Consider the following 22,314-nt stretch of genomic DNA (forward strand, 5'->3'; position numbering starts at 1 on the left):
TGAAACAGTCACTCTAGTTTTCAGTGTGTGCTAGGGGAGGAGCTACTGTTTTGTAGTTCTAACGGGTACAGTAATAAAGGGAAGGGCTCAGGACTCACACTTGGCTTCTTGACTTTTGCCCACACCTTAGAGTATGTTGAGAAAGTTTTTATTCATAATTATTCTCCTCTTAATCCTTAGCAATACTCTAGCCTATAGTGAAACCAAACTTACACAAATCATGACCAAACAATTAAATCATGGATCTAAGCTCAAAGAGGAGTCCTGGAAACGGTCAGCTATATAATAGTTACTAGTTCCAGTGTAAAGGCTAAAACTGAGTTTATAACTATTTTGACTAAAAATCTCCCACCTCAGTCTCCGGCTTACTCCATTCCTTTCTTGAAAAATTATGTTTGCCTCACTCCAGTTGTGGGCTCGCCATCTAACCCAAGGGCTACGAGAAGCCAAGCGTGTTACACTGTAACAACCAGTTTCATACCAGTTTCCAGCTCCCATTTGGGGTTGCTCACGGCAGCCTGTAATTATGGTTCTTGGGATTCCAGCACCCTCATCTGGTCTCCATAGGCACCTGCACACTGTGGCACACATACAGCCAAGCAGGCACTCACATAGAGACATAAATAAAAATAAAGTTTAAAAATAGCACAATAAAAATAGTGTTATCCTCTTGCTCCTCTCTTGCTCTTCCCTTCCCGCCCCCCCCCCCCATGTGCTCATGGCCGGACTCTACTTCTCTACTCTCTCTCTCTCTCTCTCTCTCTCTCTCTCTCTCTCGATATACCATGACCAAAAACAACTTGGGGAGGAAAGGATTTATTTGGCTTACACTTCCACATCACTGTTCATCATTGAAAGAAGTCAGGACAGGAACTCAAGCAGGGCAGGAACCTGGAGGCAGGAGCTGATGCAGAGGCCATGGAGGGCTGCTGCTCACTGCCTTGCTCCGCAGGGCTTGCTCAGCCTGCTTGTTTATAGAGCCAGGACCACGAGCTGAGAGATGGCACCGTCCACAATCGGCTGGGACCTCCCCCATCAATTACTATTTAGGAAAATGTTCTACAGCTTGCCTACACCCAGATCTCATGGAGGCATCTTCTCTATCAAGGTTCCTTCTTCTCAGATCACTACAATCTGTGCTGAGTCGACATAAAGCCAGCCAGCACAGTAGGGAAGTGCTTTCCATAGTTCAGCCACTCAGGCACTCAAAGGGCACTGCAGCCATGGTCCAAGAGAACCAGGCTCCTGTTCAAACTGGCAACAGAAACTGGCATCTCATATATGTTACCGGTTTTGCAAGGATGCACAATACAAGAGTTACAGGGTCACACAGGCTTCCACCAACATTCAGGAGAAAAGGCACTGAAGTCAGGTAATGTAGCAAGATTAGATTCCTTGCAGAAACTCCTGAGAGGACTGTGTATAAAACTGTGAGAGTAAAGCCTAAGTTAGAGTAAAGACTCCAAGATGTTGAGATGCCAAGAACATGGCGCATTTGCCAAGGCAAGAAGCCATGTGGGCTGCATGTGACACCGCTATAGAGGAGATGTACCCAAGCCTGTTAGAGCCTCTGTCACAAAACCACTTGCTCTCAGTATCAGACATGGAGCTACGGTGATTAATTCTATCCTAACGACTTTGCCTTTCTTTGGTCTCATCTATGCCCTTATTCCTCCATTTTGGAATAGGAATTCTGTATGTTGGAAGTATCTGACGCTCTTTTAACTGTGATAGGGGCTCATAGCTAAGGGACTGTCTCAACTTTCAGTAGAGATTTTTGGATGTGTATATCTTAGCAGTACTGGTACTATTAAGACTTTAGGGACTCCAGAAGTTAGACTAGATGCATTTCTTACTGAGATGGCTATGAGCTGTTGGAGGCCAGGTATGGAATATTTCCATTTAGATCTAAAGTGTTCCACACAGACTTGTATTTTGAACAGTTGCTTCCCAGGTGGTGGAGCTAGTCAAGGAGGTTTTAAGAACTTTGGGAGGCAAAGCCTAGCTGACAGAAAGGGACAGACTTCTGGAGGTTACGCTCAGACTCCCGCCATGCCCCCTCCAAGTCTGCTGTGATATGAAAGGTTTGCACCACACACTGCTGTTGTCACACTTTCCCTGACATGATGGATCGAACCCTCTAAAAGCCATAAGCCAAAGCAAAGTTTTTTTTCCCGCTCCCACCTGAAGTTATTTCTATCATGGATTATGGCTACAGAGATACAAGAGCGATTAATGAAGATGTAAAGTTACAGTTCAATTTAAATGTCAAACATGATCAAGAATTGGAAATATAAAAGGGATGTAGAGATGGCTCAGTGGTCAGGAGCACTCATTGGACCAAGGTTTGGTTCCTAGTACCCACAGAGCAGCTGACAACTGTCTGTAACCCTCTTCTGGATTCCACAGGCACCAGGCACACACATGGTGCACATATGTGCAAGCAAATGCACATACACACAAAATTTTAAAAGTATACATATATTATTAAAATTAAAGATGTATATACACATCTATATATAATGTATATATGGGTATATACATCTTTAATTTTTTTCAGCTAAATTTCCCACTATTGTGCTTTCTTTTCCAATCCCACTGCCAATTTTCCAAAATCTCACAGAACAGTTTTATTCTAATCAAATCTCACCATGCCATTTGACAACAATTTAAATTTGGTTTAAAGGGATCTGGTATCAAGTACAGCAATCACCTCAATTTTTGTTTTTAATGTGCTTCATTTGTTCCTCAACTTCTGACTTTGGCAACAAGAAAATGAAGTACGGACAGCACACAGAGTGGGGGAAATATCTGCAAATTACCTAAGGGTCTGGTGTCCTGACTGTTTACTCACAATTCAACAAAAAAGACAACTGATCTGAATAGATGTTACTAAAAAGAAGATGCCCAAATGGTAATGAACACATAAAAAGATGCTTACTATCATTAGTCATTAGAAAAATCTACACCAAAGTCACAATGAGAGACCACTTCATAGCAACTAAAATGTGGGTCCACAAAAAATGACAAACTATAACATATATTAACAAAAATGTAAATAGAGCCCTCAAATACACCTCTAGCAAGAAAGAAAGATGATGCAGACACCTCAGAAAACAATCTCACAGTGTAAAAGGATAACCACGGAGTTCTATGATCCACCCATTCAATCTAAGGGTGTGTCCAAAGGAACTGAAAACAGGTCCACAGGAAAGCTTACCTGTTGAACATTCATAGCAAGCACAGTAGTCAATAGGTGAGTCACCCAATGCCCATCAATGAATGGATACACAAACTGTACTGAGGCAGGAGCATTCACAACACAAGCAAGCAGAAGCTAAGGGGCAGAAGTTAAGAGACAACTCTCGAGAGGACGGTCTAAGCTTCTTCCTCGAGGATCATTAGGCCCCTTGGCAAGTGTCGGGCTGAGCTATCTGGCTGGCCCCAGTTCAACAACTTTTTAATAAGGAGTGAGAGCTGAGAAGGAATACATCTCAGGGGAAAAGGACTTGCCTGGCACACAGGAGGCCTTAGGTTCAATTCCCAGCACCACAAGGTGCTGGAATAAATAATAGTGGTGACATTCTGATACCCACTACAATATGAATGAGACATAACAATACAATAAAATATTACAAAGGAAAGAAGTCAGTCCTAAAAGATAACACATTTGACTTCAAATATATTTGAAAATCCACAGAGACATAAATAGGTTAGTGACTACTACAACTCAGGGTACTGATGGGATTGGCATAATTGCCAATGGGCACATTTTCTTTGTTCCCAAATTAAATAATAATGAGATTGCCCAATTCTGTGAATATACTAAAAACCACTAAGTGGTAAATTCTGTAGCATATAAATTTTATTTTAAATGCTGTTTTTTTAAAAAAAAATGGTTTCTAACAGAGAAGTAAATTTCCAAGTATAATTAAAAAGTGGAAAGATGTATTATACATAAGCAGGCCAAGAACAGAGCAGCAAGGGGTTACAGCCCTTCATTCAGAGATCAGAAGGAGCTCCTGTGCTTGACATACTGTAGAAAAACTAAATGATCATTATTTTGTATTCTACCTTTATAAAATTAAAACAAGAAAAAAATGAGCGCTTAGGGGAATATCTGTCCGTAAAATGCTTGCAAACACAAGGACCTGAGTTCAATTCTCAGAACCCACGTAAAAATGTAAAGCACAGTTGAGGGTACATGTAACCCCCCCCCCAGCTCATGATACTGAGGCCCTGGGGCTCCCTGGCAGTCTGTGCAGCCCAGTTAGTGAGCTACAGGCCAGTGAGAGGTCCTGTCTCAAAAGAAGCTGATGGAAATACCTGAGGGTGACACCCAAGGTCGTCTTATGGCCTTCATAGGCACACACAGCCTCTACACACACACACACACACACACACACACACACCTGTATATACACATGCACACACACATGCATATACCCATGCACACACACAAGCATAAAATGGAGGGAGAAGACTGGGTGGAGCAAGTTTCTATCATATGAAAATCAAAGATGAAGCATTTGGACTCAATATATTAGGTTTATCTATCCAGGCTAATTACCGACCCTACCATGTCCTGGTTTTGATATATGTTATTCTCTCTCCCCTCTTCCCCTCTTTTTCCCTCTCTTCCTCTCTCTCCCTCTCCCACCCTCCTCCCAAGCCCCATTGAGACAGGATTATGTGCAGCTCAGCCTAGCCTTGAACTTCCTATATAGTTAAGGCTGACCTTGAATTCCTGATCTTCCTGCCTCCACCTCCCAAATCCCAAATCTTAGGATTACAAGTATGCGACACCACACCTGACTAGGATACCTTGTTTTTTTTTATGTTGTCTATAAAGGTTTCTAGACGTGCCGAAACAGAAACAGCATATAGATATAAGGCAGCTGGTATTATGTTACTATTGTCTATAATTATGGTTAACCAGAAATTATTCTATGTAATTATGAATTATGAGCACAAGCTGAGTAATATATCACCTGTCAAACATTTAACTAGGAAATTCCAAGAATCATCTAGCTAGTATCAAAGGCACAAATATATGTTTCTATCAAGTATCATGAACATCACTTGTATGCCAAGTGATTTTGTTAGAAGACTATAAAAAAAAATAAGCAAGAGGCAACATGGTGCCTATCATCTCGCTGTTGAACAGATTCAACAAACACATTCCCTCCCTCCCTTCCTCCCCACCCTATCTCCATTGCTTGAATCCAACCAATGGTCTCTTATATCATAGGCAAGCACTCTACCTAACTGAGCTGCATGTTCCTTCTTCCTATTTTTTCCTGTAAAGTGAATACTTTAGGGTTATGGAGATGGCGCAGTGGCTAGGAGTGTTTACTCTGAAAGCATGAGGACCTGAGTTCAGATCCCGACACACATGTAAAAGGCCAAGCTGTAATCCTAGTGGTGCAGGGGAGGGAGGGAAGAGGAGGGAAGACAGCTGGGGCTTCCTGGCGAGCAGCATGGGTACAGGTTCAGTGAGAACCCTGTTGTGAAGGAGTAAGTCAAAGGGAGATAGAGAACCTTGACTTTGTGGTCGTCAGCCTCACGGTGATTCACTATACACCGTTATAAGGACAGCGGCCTACACAGGCTGCCATTAAAAAAGAAACAAACAAAATGCATAGACTGGGTGACGTGAAAAGTATTTATTTTTAACAATTCTGGAAGCTAGGAAGTCCCCAACCAGACGCAGTATGGGTAGGTAGGTCCCCTTCCTGATTCCTGGACTAGTGCCTTCACTGCTATATCTTCACGAGATGAAGAGACAGTCTCTGAGCCCTTTGGCACTAAACCTGATCTCATCTAAACTTTCTCCAAAAGACCTACTTCTTGCAGACCATCGTACAGGAGTGATATCTGCAACATATGGATGCAGGAGGCTGTGGGCATCCAGAAAATATTCAGTGCATAACACTTGGCAAAGGAGGCCAACTTAAATGCCATTTATACATAATGGCTTGGCAGGAGGAAGAAAAGCTGATCTCTATATTTTAAAACACTTTCAGTTAAATTTTAGCGGAGCATACTTACATGCTGGCTACTGTTTGCAGTGGTGACTTTAATGGGAAATTCATTTTTAAAAATGTCTCCCATGCCTCCAAGGATAACAGGCAGGGGTGACAAGTGATCTGGGTAGGAGTAGCTTAGCGGTAATAGTCAGTCATAACTACTGACCTTTCGAAGACAAAGGAACAAAGAGAAAGAAATGTACCTCTGCGGGTATTTTCATTGTGAATCCAAGAAGACTGGGAAAAACAAGATCAGTCCTGTTGAGTTCAGGTTTTTATTTGTTTGTTTTTCTTTTTCAAGATGGGGTTTCTCTGTGTAGTCCTGGCTATCCTGGAACTCCCTCTGTAGACCAGGCTAGCCTGGAACACAGAAATCTTCCTGCCTCTGCCTCCCAAGCCCTGGGATGAAAGGCATGCGCCACCATGCACTCCCAGTTTTGTCTTATTGGTAATGGCAACTCCAAATCTTTCTGGGTCTTTCATTTCTAATTGTTGATCTAGAGGTGGTGTGAGCCACCTACTAGAGGACCTAAATTACATAACTCTCTTCCAGGATTCCCATGTAACTGAAGGCATCCCAAGATGTTGTACTGCTAAGGCTGAGAAACTCTGGTTTACTTAGATCCCCAAAAGGCGCATTATTTGAGCAGTTCTTGAGTGATTTTCAGCACAGTAAATAATATTACTATGACTGAAATATTACAGTTATCCCAAGTTACTGCGATATTTTCCAGGTAGAGCACTAAAAAACATGCTTAGGGTTCTGCAAGCCAGCAGTGTAAGGAAAGTATTCCCAAGGACTAATGAGTCCCAGGAAGCCTGGGAAGGAAGGAGAAATCTGTTTGGAAGATGTGTGAAGAGTGTTTGCAGTTGTTTAGATAGAAAAATGAAAGAACATCTCATTTGCCTGTGTTTGAGATGAGAAGTAGGTACAGTAAGCCAAGGCAGTGGACAGTACTCAGGAGACAGCACTCCATCCTCCTAAGACTGCCTCCCTCCTGCTGCTGATCGATGACTTCCCTCTATTTGTAGACTTTGGAGCTATATTCCCAAGTTTGCATGCCTTGCATGTAACTGGACATAGCTTTGGACCATAAGTACTGAGCCTCAACTGGCATTTCCAGGAAAATCTCATGTACATAGATTTGTTTGAACGGATCAGATCCTTCTAGCACAATGAATCAAGAACGCCACAAAAAGCGAACTCACAGGACAATGTTACGATTCAGCTATGTTTTCAAGGAAACATGAAACACTATCTATATTTGTATTTTCTGGAAATAGAATAGAACAAATAGATTTCTTAGTAGGTCTGTCTAGTCTGGGATAAGCAAAGATCAAGGGGAAATGAGTCCTTTTTTTGTTTTTTTGGTTTTTTTTAGACCTATCTGTAAAGGCAGTTTTGCATGTCACTCACAAGTGCTATGTATATGTAGAAAAGAACTGAAATAAGAGCCCATTTACCTAAAAGTTCCTGAAGCAAGTTCAAGGAAAGACAGGAAAGAGAAAAATACAGACAGCAGAAATAGTGTTTCAATGTCCACTGTTCACTACGTCTTTGTAGACACAGTATCTTCTATTCCAGTAATACTTAACCTTTTAAATCAATCCATGAAAAAAATTTCAACACCAAAGTTGCTATGGGGGAAAGCTGTGTGTGTGTGTGCATATACATATATGTGTGTAAATATGCATATATATAATATGGAGATATATATATATATTTGAAAAACCCAAAGTAATTTTTGCCTTTCTCATTAATATGCTTTTTTAAGAGAAGCAATATTGAAATTTAACTCTTTGCATAGCACTTTTGCATAGTAAATGTTTAGTTAGTAATTGTTAAATGAATTTCAGAAATATTTGGAAGATAAGGTTTTATTGTGTAATTGTGCATTTAGCAGTCCACTGGAAAACACACATCTAGACAAGGTCACAGAGACAGCTGAAAATGCTCCCTGACAGTACATGGAAGCAAGAGAAAGAAAGGGCTAGAAGGACGACAACTTGAGAAAGTATGAAGGGAAATTCCACACGTTATTTTTTCCAAATATAGTCTTTTAATATTTCAGATATCTTGGTTTCCATGGAAATTCTCAAGTGTCTAGGAAATATAATTTATTCTGACTTTGAAACTTCGACTTCTCTTCTCCACAACATCCACACATAAATTGTCATCTTTTCACATTCTTACAAATGTCACAACAGAGAATTTAAGCCTGTTTGCTAGTAATATCCACTGTGCTTGCCAAACCTCAAGGGAAGCAGTCTGATCGTACTGCTTATCGTTTAAAGAGTTGCCAAAGGACAAGAGCTATTTAAGAGTAGTGGGAATGAAAGGTGAGTCTCAGGCTAGCCTACACACATTTTACTAGCCAATGCACAAGAAATTAGAAGAACAGTAATTCTTTCATCCTTCTTAGGTCCTGCAGCTCTTTTTGAAAACCGGTTCAGTGCCCTGTAACCGAGTAGTAGAGTTCATTTTGGTCAATTTATTTTTTTAATTCCCTCTGAACAAGGGAAGAAATCTATAATCTTCTCTGTGTGGGTTGAGACATTTGTTTTTTCTTATCTCTGTTAGGCACTTAAAACACAAGTGGAGGAGTCCAGTGGGTTTGTTTTATTCAGAGATTGTAAAATTATCTGAAGATAATGTAAAGTTTAACTTCACACGCTTACAAAAAAAAACGGTCCCTGTTACTAGAAACAAGCCAAAACTGACACATAAAATAGAACTCTTTCAAAAATAATTATCTTATGTAGGAAATAGCGCAAAAACACATCTTTGATTGATTAACATTTCTTCATCAGTAACAAATTCCCCGGGAATCTATTTGTAAACAAGAGCTAGAGGCAGCTATGCTCCCGGGCACCAGAAGGTAAGCTGTGATGCACGGGAGTCTGAAGCTTTGGACAAGGGCTATCTGGACAGGTCTTTCGCCAGAACCCGTACCGGTACCAGTACCCGTACCATGCTGCCAAGAGAAGCCCTGTCCCAACTCTTCTGCTTCCAGCCTCCAAGCTGGAGATGACCGTCCTCGCTTAAGTTAAACCCCCTTCAACTCCCCGCACATGGCCAGGCACCCCGCACCCCACGGCTGCTCTTGTGTCCTCGGGGAAGCCCGGCCCGTTGGTGGCCCCGCCGGCTGGCTTACCGAGTAGCGAGCCAATGAAGATGATGACCTGCACGGTGGTGGTGAACTGGCGGTACAGCTGCGCCTCGCTCAGCTCCCCGAACGCGCTGAGGTTGGCGCCAGCCTCGGCGCCCGACGTGTTGCGCGGGTGGCTGGTGTTCGGTGACACCCAGCTGCCGTTGTGCCCCATAGCGAAGCCGGGGACTTGCGCTCGCCCGCCTGGCCTCTGAGCCCAGCGCACAGCCGCTCCTGCCCCGGGCGCGGAGGGACCGACGCTCGGGAGCCAGGCAGCGTCCTGCAGAGCCCGGCGGCCGGCTAGCCCCTCACGTCTGCTCATCGCCTAGCCAGCCGTCCGCCAGGAGGGGTGGGAGGGAGGCGCGGCCGCGCCCCATGCCTGCTCCCCCCTGGGCCCTTCAGCAGCCACATGGAGGCGGCACGGTCACAGCGCATCACTGGGCCCTCCCCCCGAGGGGGGGCGGGCAGCGCGGCCAAGCCCACCCAGCACACACATGGGTGGCCGCGGAGGACCCCCGCGCACGCTCCGGTCCTCTCTCACTACTGGGAAGGGAGCATTTGGCTGAAGCTATATTTCAATGCTGCTGGCTTCGATGCTGGGGCGGTGCGAACCCCCATGAAATGCCCCAGCATAGTGATCATAGCGGGGAGGGTGGGGGCTAGACCCCGTGGGCAGCCAAGGCTGGGCAGCAGGCCCTGAGTGTCCACAGCCTGGCCCCGCACACTCGGCTGAGCGCCAGGACTCCGAGCGCTCAGCTAGAGTCCAATCCCTCCTCCCCAAAGCTGCCTGGACCCCTGGAGCCGGCTCTGCAGCCCCCTTTGCCTCTACAAGCCGCCCCCACTTTTGGCCTCAGCTCCCCCCATCCAGGTCGGTTCTTGGCTTGAACAGATTGTCGTGACCTAGCAGGGACCAGGTAGGACGCCCCTAGCGGGGCAGTGGCGCCGCCAGCTCCACAGCCCGGCTCCCAGCGCGTGCCTGGGGCAGTCGGGGCCGCGCGGCAGGCAAGCGAGGTCACGTGACTCTGACTCTCTCTCTCTCTCTCTCTCTCTCTCTCTCTCTCTCTCTCTCTCTCTCTCTCTCTCTCTCTCTCTCTCTCTTTCTCTCTCCCTCTCGCTTCCTCCCTCCGTCCCTCCCTCCTTCCCCTGCCCCACCTCTCCACCCCCTCACACTGCTGGGGAGGGACGCAGCGCCATTTTGCCCTAGTGGAGCGTGACTTCGTCGCGGGGCGCGTGGGAGGCGCGCAGTTTCAGTGTCTGGCTGCTGAAAGATGCGCTGCCAGCTGCGCTGCGTTTGCTGCTGCGGTTACTGCCCCAGCGTCCTTAGAGGTGCCGCGTGCAGGCTGGGCATCTGGGCAAGGAGCCCAGCCTCCGGGACCCTCCGTCAACCCAAAGCCTTCGAAAGGTGGACTAGAGGAACCCACTGATGGTTTCCCAGGCCCTTTCATTTGGGCCTCACCTCCACAAGGGGCACTGCTAATGAATTCAGCGATGAGGACTTGGAGTGGGTTTCCTGCAGGCTGGTGTAAAGCTTTGGGGTGTTGGGATAAGCAGGCAAACAAGAAGATGTAGTAAAACAGGAGGAGGAGTGAATGGAAACAAGGAATCAAGAGAAGAATATAGAAACGAGCTGGGCATGGTGGTGCAGACCTCTAATCCCAGAGTTTTGGAAGGAGAAGCAAGAGAACTAGGAATTTGCTACAAAATAAATTGGCAGGCTTGAATATGTGAGACCTTTCACAGCAAAATAGAAAAATAAAAGGCCAAGGTCACCTTGATCCCACATTTGAGACCTGCATGCCTTATGAAGATTAGAACCAAGCACAGGGAGCATCTGTCTTACGGTCACGTCTTAGGTGAATTTTCCACTGACTTCAATGATGAGTCAAGGGTAAGGCTTATATATGACATGAGGTTGGACATCATTTAAATGTTATACTTTCTGGTTAGTTCACAACAAAATTCACAAAATTCACAAAATTCAGTGGCTTGAACAATCTATCTCACCAGTAGTCCAGTCGGTGGCAGAATCTGGAATCTGGAAGCTGTTCGTGGCTGGCCGGAGGTACTGGCTGTAACTTGGAAGTCAGCCGCAACTGTCCTCTGAAGGATCTACACGGGGCCTTACCATGTAACTGTTCAGCTTCCTCACAGACAACGCTGTTCTTCACGTGAAGACTCGCGGAAGCTACACTGACTTTTATAAGTCATTTTAGAATCCACATGGTATCATGAGCACGGCACTAGACTTGTCGAAGCAGTCACAAAGCCACACTGCATTTAAGCAGGCAGCCCTCGGGGGTGTCAGTCGCTAGTAAGCCGAACATGCAGAAGAGTATGGAGCATGATATTGGAGTCATTAAATCAAAATATATCAAAAGAGCTTCCTATTGAAAAAAGTTTTTAATTTAGATTTTTTTTTTTCTAGAATTGGGCATGACCAGGTCAAAATCCCGAGGGGCGGTCCTGATTTACTACGCAACAAAATGCTCCATACCAAGCAGCCTATCACAGCAAAGTTTTGTTTCTGGTACTTCAAGACTGAGAGGTCCAAAATAACACTTAAAGTTTGTATCCACGAGAGCTTGTTGCCTTTTATCTCTTCATTTATGTTCAGAAGAATTCTTGGATTTTAATGTTTTCAGACTATTTTTTTTAAAGGAGGAAGGATCCTGGGTCGGAGGAAAAAAAAAGATGGAATGGGATTTAGGACACTTGCAAAGACCAACGTGATGGTTCAGTAAGATGGAGCCTATGGGCTGCGGTTTTCCTTCCCTCTTCCTGACCCCTGTCTTGCATCACACCCCCATCTGCTCCTCTGTGGCTTTTACTGAAGGGAGAGAGAAGGCTGGAGAGACAGGCATTTTCTCAGTCTTGTGATAGGTGACTTCCCATCTTGAGTAGGCAGTTCTGTTTTGTTTTGTTTTTTTTAATTTATTAAATGTAAGTACACTGTAGCTATCTTCAGACACACCAGAAGAGGGCATCAGATCCCATTCTAGATGCTTGTGAGCCACCATGTGGTTGCTGGGATTTGAACTCAGGACCTCTGGAAGAGCAGTCAGTGCTTTTTTTTTTTTTTTTTTTTTTTTTTTTTTTTTTTTTTCTTTTTTTTTTTTTTTGGTTTTGGTTTTTTGGTTTTTCGAGACAGGTTTTTTCTGTGTAGCTCTGGCTGTCCTGGAACTCACTCTGTAGACCAGGCTGACCTCAAACGCAGAAATCTGCCTGCCTCTGCCTCCCACGTGCTGGGATTAAAGGCGTGTGCCACCACTGCCTGACTTGCAGTCGGTACTCTTAACCACTGAGCTATATTTCTATGTGGCTAGCCATGTGCCTATTGTCCGGTGCTGATAGTCCTGTGCCTATAGTCAGTGGTTTACTCTGCAGACATTACTCATGTTGACAGTTTCCCATTCTCTCCTAAACACACAGAAAACAGTCTTTCTCAACTGCCCTTTCAAGTAAGCAAGGCCACATGACTATGACTAATGAAGTCTGAGCAGAGATGATGAGGCATCTGTAGGCCGCAACAGTGAAATGCTATTTCTGATTACCCAGGCCCTCTTCGGCCCTGCCACGGTGCTTGGGAAGGGAGTCTTCTTCTGAATGGAGCTGCCTCAACCCAGAGCAGCCTCTGAGTCACCACAGGGGAGGACTCATGTCCTAGAGACATAGCCACCCACAATAAATTTTGTGTGAGCAAGAAATAAACATTGTTGTACTAAGCCACAAATATCTTTACAGTTACTTCTTCTTACAGTACAACTCAACCCATCCTGTGCTGGCAGACAGTCATGGAAACAGGCCTGCATATTTAAAGGAACATACTTTATTTATGTGCATAGCAGGTATTAAGTTGCATGCTTTTTAAAAAAAAATCTCTGTGTATATTGGTAGTGGCGATAGAACATTCTTGGTCCTGAGGAAATGAAAGTAGTAATGGATAACAGAGCCTCTGGGAACCTTTGAATTAACTGCTGGGCTCTTCATGTCCAAACTGTGTCAGTCTCTGATAAATTTATTTTGTTTAAATGGCTTTTGGGGGAGAACTTAAACTTAATATGGGGGACAAGCCATTTCTCTTCTTCTGGAAACCGACTGGCTTTTGACCCAGGCAAACACACAAACCCTTTCAAGATCACAGAGTCCAATATAGCCCAAGAGACAGTGGGGACAAAGGGGGTAGAACATGAATAGTGGTCCCTCAAGCCTGAATGCATGGATACCTGTGCCATTTCCAAATGTGTGCATGCCTGTCCGTGCCATTGCTAGCCCTCTTTACTTCTGTAAACTTGGTGTCCTCCTCTATCAAATAGACATACAGGGAGCCATTTGGGGAGGCTTTTTGAGGAAAGTACAATACTGACTTAAAACCTCAGGGTCAGGAATGCTAAACTTTACTATTAGATCAAGTCCTGCTTATTGATGATTAAAGAAAGCAAATACCACAAAAGGGAAAACATTCCCCTTCCAACATATTAAAGCATTCTCTCTGTAGGCTTCAGTAAAATATTACTTAGCAGACCCTGTACCCCCCCCCAATAAAAGAATCATTTATTTTTCTTGCTTTTTTCTTTTTAATTGAGGGAAGGTGTCCACAAAACGTCTTTGGTAGTAACCAAGGCTGACCTTGAACTGACATTAGAGCCAAGGACAAACTTGCACTCCTAATCCTCCTGTCTCCTGAGTGCTGGAGTGACAGGTGTGAGTCACTGTACCAAGCAAGTTATTTTTCAATTAGCACAGGACACAGTAGCTTTTTGTAAAAAGAAAAAAATTGCTTAACATTTAGATGTCCATAATCATAAATTTTCCAATGTTCTAGAACTGTCTCATAGACAGGTGTGGCGCACATCTTTAACCTCACCACTCAGGAGATAGAAACAGGTGGAACTCGAAGTTTAAGGCCAGCCTGATCTAAATAGCAAGTTCCAGGCTAGATCTATATAATGATAATTCTCTCTCATAAAAGTAGTAATATTTATATAGTCCTTCATGTACTGTAAACTATCCCAGTATATCAGTCGGAGAATGATTCCCCATGGATATAAATCTACAAATGTGCTTTAGTAGCCTTTGCATCTAAAGACTTGCTATTAAAGTTCTCAAGGATATTACAGAAATAGAAAGTTCCTTCCCTCCCAAAGAAGCCTCAATAGTCACATACACACCAACGTCTCTCTCTCTCTCTCTCTCTCTCTCTCTCTCTCTCTCTCTCTCTCTCACACACACACACACACACACAAGCACACCCACACATATTCACATAGAGATATGTACTGATCATAAAGCAACTTCTCTCCCTACTACTAGGGATTAAAACAAATGCCTTGCACATCTTAAGCAAGCACAGTATTACTATGTCACACTCCCAGCCCAGACCAGTTTCTAATAGTAAATCAAAAATAACCATGAATACTGTCATCCACAAGTAGTCTTGGGAAGCCATGCAATTGTTGGATATTTTTTGAGACTTCTCAACCCCTTTTTGGAGCTCCTCTGTTACTGTAAAATTCAGGATCTAGCACATTCTTTCCTGTGTTTCTGTTCATGATAAATATGTCCTTTGAAGATAAATTTGATTTGTCAGAGTTGAAAGTTATCCAGAACCAATTCTGGTGAACTGAGTGATCAATACAGTAATATCTCCCTCAGTAAAAGATGAGACATGGCTATTAATCAGAACCTAACTTGGAAGTAATGGCATAGCTTTGGAATAAAAGGATATACTTAATTTATTCCAAAAGTTAAAAGGCAAGACTCATAAGTTAACATACATAATCTAGCAGTGCAATGTTAGGAAAAAAAAAATCTCTTACATTCTAAGAGACTGGAACTTTTTTCTTGACCTCACAGCCAGAGTAATTACTATGCCCTGAGGTCACTTAAGACTGCTATCCTGCTCTGCACTCAGCCTGGTTAAACTGCCATTACAGGAGTGGACCAACCAACATTCTTTGCCTCGGAATTGCCTTGTAATCAACATTTACTACCTAAGCTAATGCATTGCTGCCATCTTACATGCTCTTCCACTACCCTGACCAGAGTAATACCCCCGTGTTCTGATACTCATCTGCAGAAGGCAGAAAAAAACAGATGTTGAAAGCAATCTTCTAAAAATGGATACCCACCATAAATGTTGACTCCAACACAGGACTATCACCTGCTGAACAGCGATGCTGCTTGGGTGCCGTGGAGTCTGTGACTTACTCCTTTGTAAGACTCCATTAAGGTTTCCATAAAGTACCACCCCTTCCCTCTGATTCTCTCTGTGCTGTTCAATAAAGGCAAGGCAAGGCAAGCCTTTACACGTGAGAGACACATGGACACAGACAGATCCACAAGACATCTTCGGGTAGGCGCAGATTCCGATTCCCATAGCAGGTAGGATAGATGCACAGGAGTGTGAAGGTGAGATTTCATGTCTGGGCTTGCTCTTGGTTAGATGACACCTGGGGGAAGTGCTTTAATTTCTCTCTTAAATGTGACACCATTATTGGTGAGTCAGAGTTTATTATTAATTAGTTTAAACCAGCCACACATAAATATATAAGTGCCCACAATTATCTAGATGGCAATAAGGCTCTAGGTAATTTTTAATGTGTACTTCTGGAGCAGCAGGAACAGCCTTGTGTCTCCTTGCCTGGCTGCCAGGCCACAGAGAGCCTTTACCTACCAAAAATGAAAAGAGGGAATGATTCAAAAAAGGTATCCAGAAAAATAATGGCTAAAACCTCTATAATTAACAACAACAAAAAGTCTTGATCTTAGAGAAAATTTACACTAAACCTTGTCATCACTAAACTTACTAATCTAATCACAGAAAAAAAGAAAAATCTTAAAAGTAGACCAAGAGACACACAACGTTTCTTATAGAAGAAAAAAATCATTTGAATGACATTAGGTTTCTCACCGAAACCATTATAGGTCAGAAAGAAGCGGCAGAGACACACATGCAAGGTCTGCTCAGCAGAATCAGGGAAATGCAAGTGAATCCCATAATAATACATCCCACACAGTTAAAATGGTTGTTACCAAAAGACAAAATTCTGGAGGGTATGCCAAAAAAGAACTCTTACACAATATTGTTGGGAATAGTATAGCCATCGTGGAAAACAGTGTGGCAATGTAAAAAGAAATATAATTAGGAACCGAACTACTACAAAATCATGTAATCCTGCAACTGGGCATGATTCCAGCAGAAATGAAATAAGCCACTCTTTCAAGGCACCTGTACTGCCATGCTCTGGTTCACAATAGACAAGATACAGGATCCACCTAGGCATCCATTAATGGTGAATAGATATAACATGGAATAGCCATATAATGGAATCTTATTCCATCATAAAAGCAATGAAATTCTATCATTCCCAGCAGCGTGAGTGAGCCTGGAGGACACTGAGCTAAGAAATAGGAATGAGAAAGCTAAAGATGTTCATCTCACCAAAGCAGACTCATGGCAACTGGGGTCAGGGAACGAGAGGGGAGAGAAATAGACAGAGGACAGTTGTGGTGGCTAGAATGAACATAGCCTCTGTGGGCTTGTATGTTTGAATGCTTGGTCTCTAGCTGGTAGAATGGTTTGGGAAGGTTTAGGAGGTGTGGTCTTGTTGTTGGAAGAGGTGTGTCACTGAGGTGGGCTTTGTGATTTCAAAAGTCCATTCCATTCTCAGTTAGCTCATTCTCTCTCTCTCTCTCTCTCTCTCTCTGTCTGTCTGTCTGTCTGTCTCTCCCTCTCTGTCTCCCTCCCTCTCCCTCTCCTGTCCCCTCCCTCTCTCTCATTATCTCAAGATGTAAGTTCTCACCCACTGCTCCAGGGCAGTGTCAGTCTGCCACCTACCATGCTCTCAGCTATGATGATCATGGACTCTTAGCCATCTGGAACCACGAATCCTCAAATGCTTCCTTTCATACAAGGCCTTGATCATGGTGTTTTATGTGGCAATAGAAGAGTAACTAAGACAACAGTTAAGTAGCATAGAAAAGCTGGGAGATCTCTAACTGGGTGGATATGGTAGTGTACCTATAATCCCAACACTCAAGATACAAAGACAGAATTCCCAGAGTCAGCTGGATAGCCAGGCAAGCCAAAATGGCAAGCTCTGGGTTCAGCAAGGGACCTTCCTCAATAAGGTGAAGAATAATCAAGAAAGACAGCCAACCTCAGGCCTCTGCACACATGTGAACATGAATACACGTGCACATAAATAACACACAACTTTTAATGTTCTACAGCCTAATTGGTTAACTCAGATGGTCAACAATTGTATATCCCCAAAATATCTAGAAAAGAAGATATATTAGTCAAGGTTCTCTATAGTCACAGAACTTATGGAAGGTCTGTATATATTAAGGGAATTTATTGTAATGACAGTCTGTAGTCCAACTAACCCAACAATGGGCAGCTATGAATGCAAAGTCCTAGAATCTAGCAGTTGCTCACTCCCATGAATCTAGTTGTTTCAGTTAGTCTTCTGTATAAGCTGGAATCCTGAAGAAATAAGGTTCTAACAGATGTGCTGGCAAGTAAGTGCAAACAGTAGAAGAAGACTGAAACTTTCTTCTTCCAATGTCCTTATGTAGGCCTACAGCAGAAGGTATGACCCAGATTAAAGGTGTGCACCATCACACCTAGATCGGAGCCTTGCTTTGTCCCATACTGACCTTGAACTCAGAGATCTGCTTGCCTCAGTCTCCTAGGATTAAAAGCATGTACTACCTTGCCTGGGCCTAAGCTTTTTATGGCCACTATGCCTCAAGATCTCCATGCCAAGATCCAGGTCAGAAACCTAGCCTTCCTGCCTCAAGATCTGGATCACAGGTGTGCCCTCCATTTCTGGATTGTAGTTCATTCCAGATGTAGTCAAGTTGACAACCAGGAATGGCCATCACAGAGGGTCCTGTGTATTCTTAACACAAAAAATCTGTCCAGCATTTGTGATGGCAGACCCCGTGATCTGGTCCTTATATATGCATATATGTATAGCAGTGCCCCCATGCTGCACCCTATACATATAGCAACTATTGTATGCCAAATAAAAACTTTTAAAACACCCTTTTTTCATTATTGCTGAAAGAACAGAATGATTGATTGAGTTCTTCACCCAGTGACAATATCTTTCAGAAATGAAGAATTTTGTACCACGAAGGAAAGAAGGATGGAATAGAAGGAAGGAGAGGATTTAGAGAATAGGAAAATCTTCAAGTATGCTGAGAAGCTGGGGGACTTCAGACAGACAAAAACACTCTTACCAAGCGGGGGTATTCTCTGAAATGTATGTTTATATATTCTAAACCTATTGAGTTGACCCTTTACTGAACATACAGAAACCCAAAGCAACATGTTAAACTTGTTTAGATTTTGGATTAATAAACCACTGCAAATAGAGGAATTTCTTTTAATGGTAGGGTATAGCAGATGCATGACACACTATACACCTTAATGGTTAATGCAGGGTTTTTAGTTCATTTCCTTTTGCTTTGCCTTGCTGGGGATAGAACCTAAGGCCTTGTACTTGATAGGCAGGTGCTCTGCTAAGCTATAACCCTAACCCTGATAATGAGTACCACTAAAATGAACAGTTAGCTTCTCTGGGATCCCTCTGCCCACCTCCTCAATTAGTCTTGGCCACAGGCAAGCCTTATCTTCTATTACTAAATGTGTGTTTCTTAGCATATTATAGGACTGGAATCATGGTGCAGAACTGCATGTGTGTGTGTGTGTGTGTGTGTGTGTGTATGTGTGAGTGTTTACATACATGTCTGTCTGTCTGTGGATCACAAGGTATTGCTCATGCCTACCCATAAAACTCCAGCCCAAACGTTTTAACTAATATAGGATGATGTTTCCAAATAAGAAAGTGAAGTCCATAAAACTTATAGAAGAAAAATTTGGTTTTTCTTCTTTAAGAGAATTCTTTTAAAGAATATGATTCTGTTGTCAAATTAAAAAAAAAAAGCATTGGTTCCAAAAGTAATGACTGTTCTCTGGAAAACACTGTCAAGAGAAGGAAAAGATAAGCTGACAATCTCATATGTGATGATAAAGGATGTGCATCAAGAATATATGAACAGCGCTCTAAACTCAATTATAAGACAATTCAACATTTTAGGTGCACCATAGGTCAGGTAAAAATGAAGATACAAGGATTACAAATAAGCATGGGAAGAGATGATCAAACACTTTATTCATGACATAAATGCAAATTAAGACACAATGAGTGAGTTCCGTCCTAGTCTGCTCTATATAGTCAGCCCATGATAGACAGAAGCTAGAGAAGTGTCGCTCAGCATCCCACAGTACACAGGGTAGCTCCGTGAAACTCAGAATGCCTGGTCTGGAATGCCCACAGTGCAAAGACTTCTGATCCAGCATTTTGACTACAAGACAGGCACCGGCCATCCAGAATCACGTGTGGCATAGCCCAGGCTAATTGCCCAGGGACTGCACTGCAAATTTTGCTCAGCAGAAAGAAGCTGTGTTGGTCAATTTCTGGGCAACGTGCTTATTACAGAACACAGAGGAGCCAAAGTTCCACTGGGGTCTGAACCCGGAGAAAAGCAGGCCACTAGTAAATGCTGTGGGGTTGAGCACTGGGTTAAGAGACTTTGTTGGGCTAAGGATGTGGTTCCATGTTAGAGCACTACGTATCTATGCCTGGCAGGCGCTACAATTAAACACACACTGCATCTGACCCTCTTGACCACAGGGAGAGATGAATGCTAGGCTGGAACCCCAGCGCATCCCCTGCACAGGCTAGGAACCCCCCCCCCCACGACTGCCCTCCTTCCCACAACCCTGCCTTAACAAAGAAACTGCTCCTGCCTGCTTGGAAAAACACAGGGCTAACATTTCACCATTTCTCCTCTCTGAGTTTCTGGCAACCTGCCAAAGAGTGGCCAGCAGAGGGCCAGTTTTTGACCATGAATGGATGCAATCCTAGCTCCTGGCTCACAGGTCATCACCCTGCGCCCAGGCTCATAAAACTCACTTGCCTTAGCCTGGAAGCATGTCTTCACTGACTTTTACCTGTGAGATAGGAAATCCACCTGAGAGCTGCCTCCTAATAAACCTGCCTGTATCTACTTTTAATCTGGTCTAATCTGGCCTATATCTGCATCACTGAGGGAGAGACAAAGACTACTAATAAATATTTTTTCTATTTCAGGCCCAAGAAGATGACAAACAACAGGAGTAAAAGAACTGGGTCGGGTCTAATGCCAGCTTCTCAGAGGCTGAGGCAGGAGGATCATTTGCTTAAGGTCTGCCTTGGCTGTGGAATGAGTTCCAGACCAACCAGCCTAAGCAACTTAATGACACCTCAGAGAGAATGAAGGAATGAGGCAGAGAGAGAGAGAGAGAGAGAGAGAGAGAGAGAGAGAGAGAGAACAAACTGGGGCTTTAGCTAGGTAGAGACCCTTTCTAAAATGCACAAGGCCCCAACACTACAGGAAGAAAACTGAATTGCAGATTTTGAAATGCACACTTTTTTGCTCATCAGAAAAAGACCACTGAGTAGCATTCAGATCCACTAAGAAGCAACAGTGACATGGAGGAAGCAGGCCTTTTAAAAAACGAGAAATAGTTCCAACCTATCCTTGATGTCCTTTTCATTTTCTGTCTGTCCTTTTTCGCATTTTCCAACCCCTCCCCCTCTTTTCTCCTGAGATGTCAGAGTTTTGTTGTTGTTGTTTTAAGATTTATTTAAGCCAGGCAGTGGTGACACACGTCTTTAATCCCAGCACTTGGGAGGCAGAGGCAGGTGGATTTCTGAGTTCGAGGCCAACCTGGTCTACAGAGTGAGTTCCAGGACAGCCAGGTCTACACAGAGAAACCCTGTCTCAAAAAAAAAAAAAAATAAGATTTATTTATTTATACAAGTACACTGTGGCTGTCTTCAGACACATCAGAAGAGGACATCGGATCCCATGACAGATAGCTGTGAGCCACCATATGGTTGCTGGGAAGTGAATTTGGGGACCTCTGGAAGAGCAGTCAGTGCTCTTAAGTGCTGAGCCACCTCTCCAGCCCCAGACATCAGTGAGTCTGATGAGCATATGAGTCAAACACTTTACTACTGAACTACAACCCTCACCCTGAACTACAACCCTCACCCTGTCCGAATTTTTTAAAGCTTATTTCACACAGTCTTCTTACTTCATAGAAATCCAGACTCAACTGGCTTAGAGAGGATGATCTTGCCACAGTAAATGTGATGGTTTGTATATGCTTGGCCCAGGGAGTGGCACTATTAGGAAATGGCACTATTTTGGAGGAAGTGTGTCACTGTGGGCATGGGCTTAAGACCCTAACCCTAGCTGCCTGGAAGCCAATCTTCTCATAGCTGCCTTAGGAACTCTCAGTTCCTCCAGGCCATATCTGCCTAAATGCTGCCAGGTTCCCTACTTTATCTAATGGACTGAACCTCTGACCCTGTAAACCAGCCCCAGTTAAATGTTTTCCTTATAAGAGTTGCCTTATTACCAACCCTACATCCAATAGAGGGCTAATATCCAATATATACAAAGAACTCAAGAAGTTAGACTCCAGAGAACCAAATGATACTATTAAAAAATGGGGTACAGAGCTAAACAAAGAATTCTCAACTGAGGAATAGTGAATGGCTAAGAAGCACCTAAAGAAATGTTCAACATTCTTAGTCATCAGAGAAATGCAAATCAAAGCAACCCAGAGATTCCACCTCATACCAGTCAGAATGGCTAAGATCAAAAACTCAGGTGACAGCAGACGCTGATGAGGATGTGGAGAAAGAAGAACACTCCTCTACTGTTGGTGGGATTGCAAGCTGGTACAATCATTCTGGAAATCAGTTTTGGGACTCCTCAGAAAATTGGACATAGTACTATTTGAGTACCCAGCTATAACACTCCTGGGCATATACCTAGAAGATGCTCCAACATGTAATAAGGACACGTGTTGTTCATAGCAGTCTTATTTATAATAGCCAGAAGCTGGAAAGGACCCAGATGTCCCTCAACAGAGGAATGGATACAGAAAAGGTGGTACATTTACACACTGGAGTAGTACTCAGCTATTAAAAACAATGAATTCATGAAAACCTTAGGCAAATGGATGGAACTAGAAAATATCATCCTGAGTGAGGTAACCCAATCACAAA

The 22,314-nt window shown here is 43.5% G+C and overlaps 1 protein-coding gene across 1 annotated transcript in view; it reads right to left on the reverse strand.

The window, feature by feature from the left end:
* Positions 1 to 10,110, reverse strand: part of Gpr176 (G protein-coupled receptor 176) — a 98,469-nt gene extending 88,359 nt beyond the window's left edge. Inside the window, exon 1 of the mRNA XM_052183217.1 lies at positions 9,185 to 10,110. Within this exon, the coding sequence (XP_052039177.1) occupies positions 9,185 to 9,500 (316 nt within the window). The 5' untranslated portion in view covers positions 9,501 to 10,110. The remainder of the gene's footprint in view (positions 1 to 9,184) is intronic.
* Positions 10,111 to 22,314: the final 12,204 nt, after the last annotated feature.

This window comes from Apodemus sylvaticus, chromosome 5 (assembly GCF_947179515.1).
Source record: "Apodemus sylvaticus chromosome 5, mApoSyl1.1, whole genome shotgun sequence".
In the NCBI taxonomy this organism is placed as follows: domain Eukaryota; kingdom Metazoa; phylum Chordata; class Mammalia; order Rodentia; family Muridae; genus Apodemus; species Apodemus sylvaticus.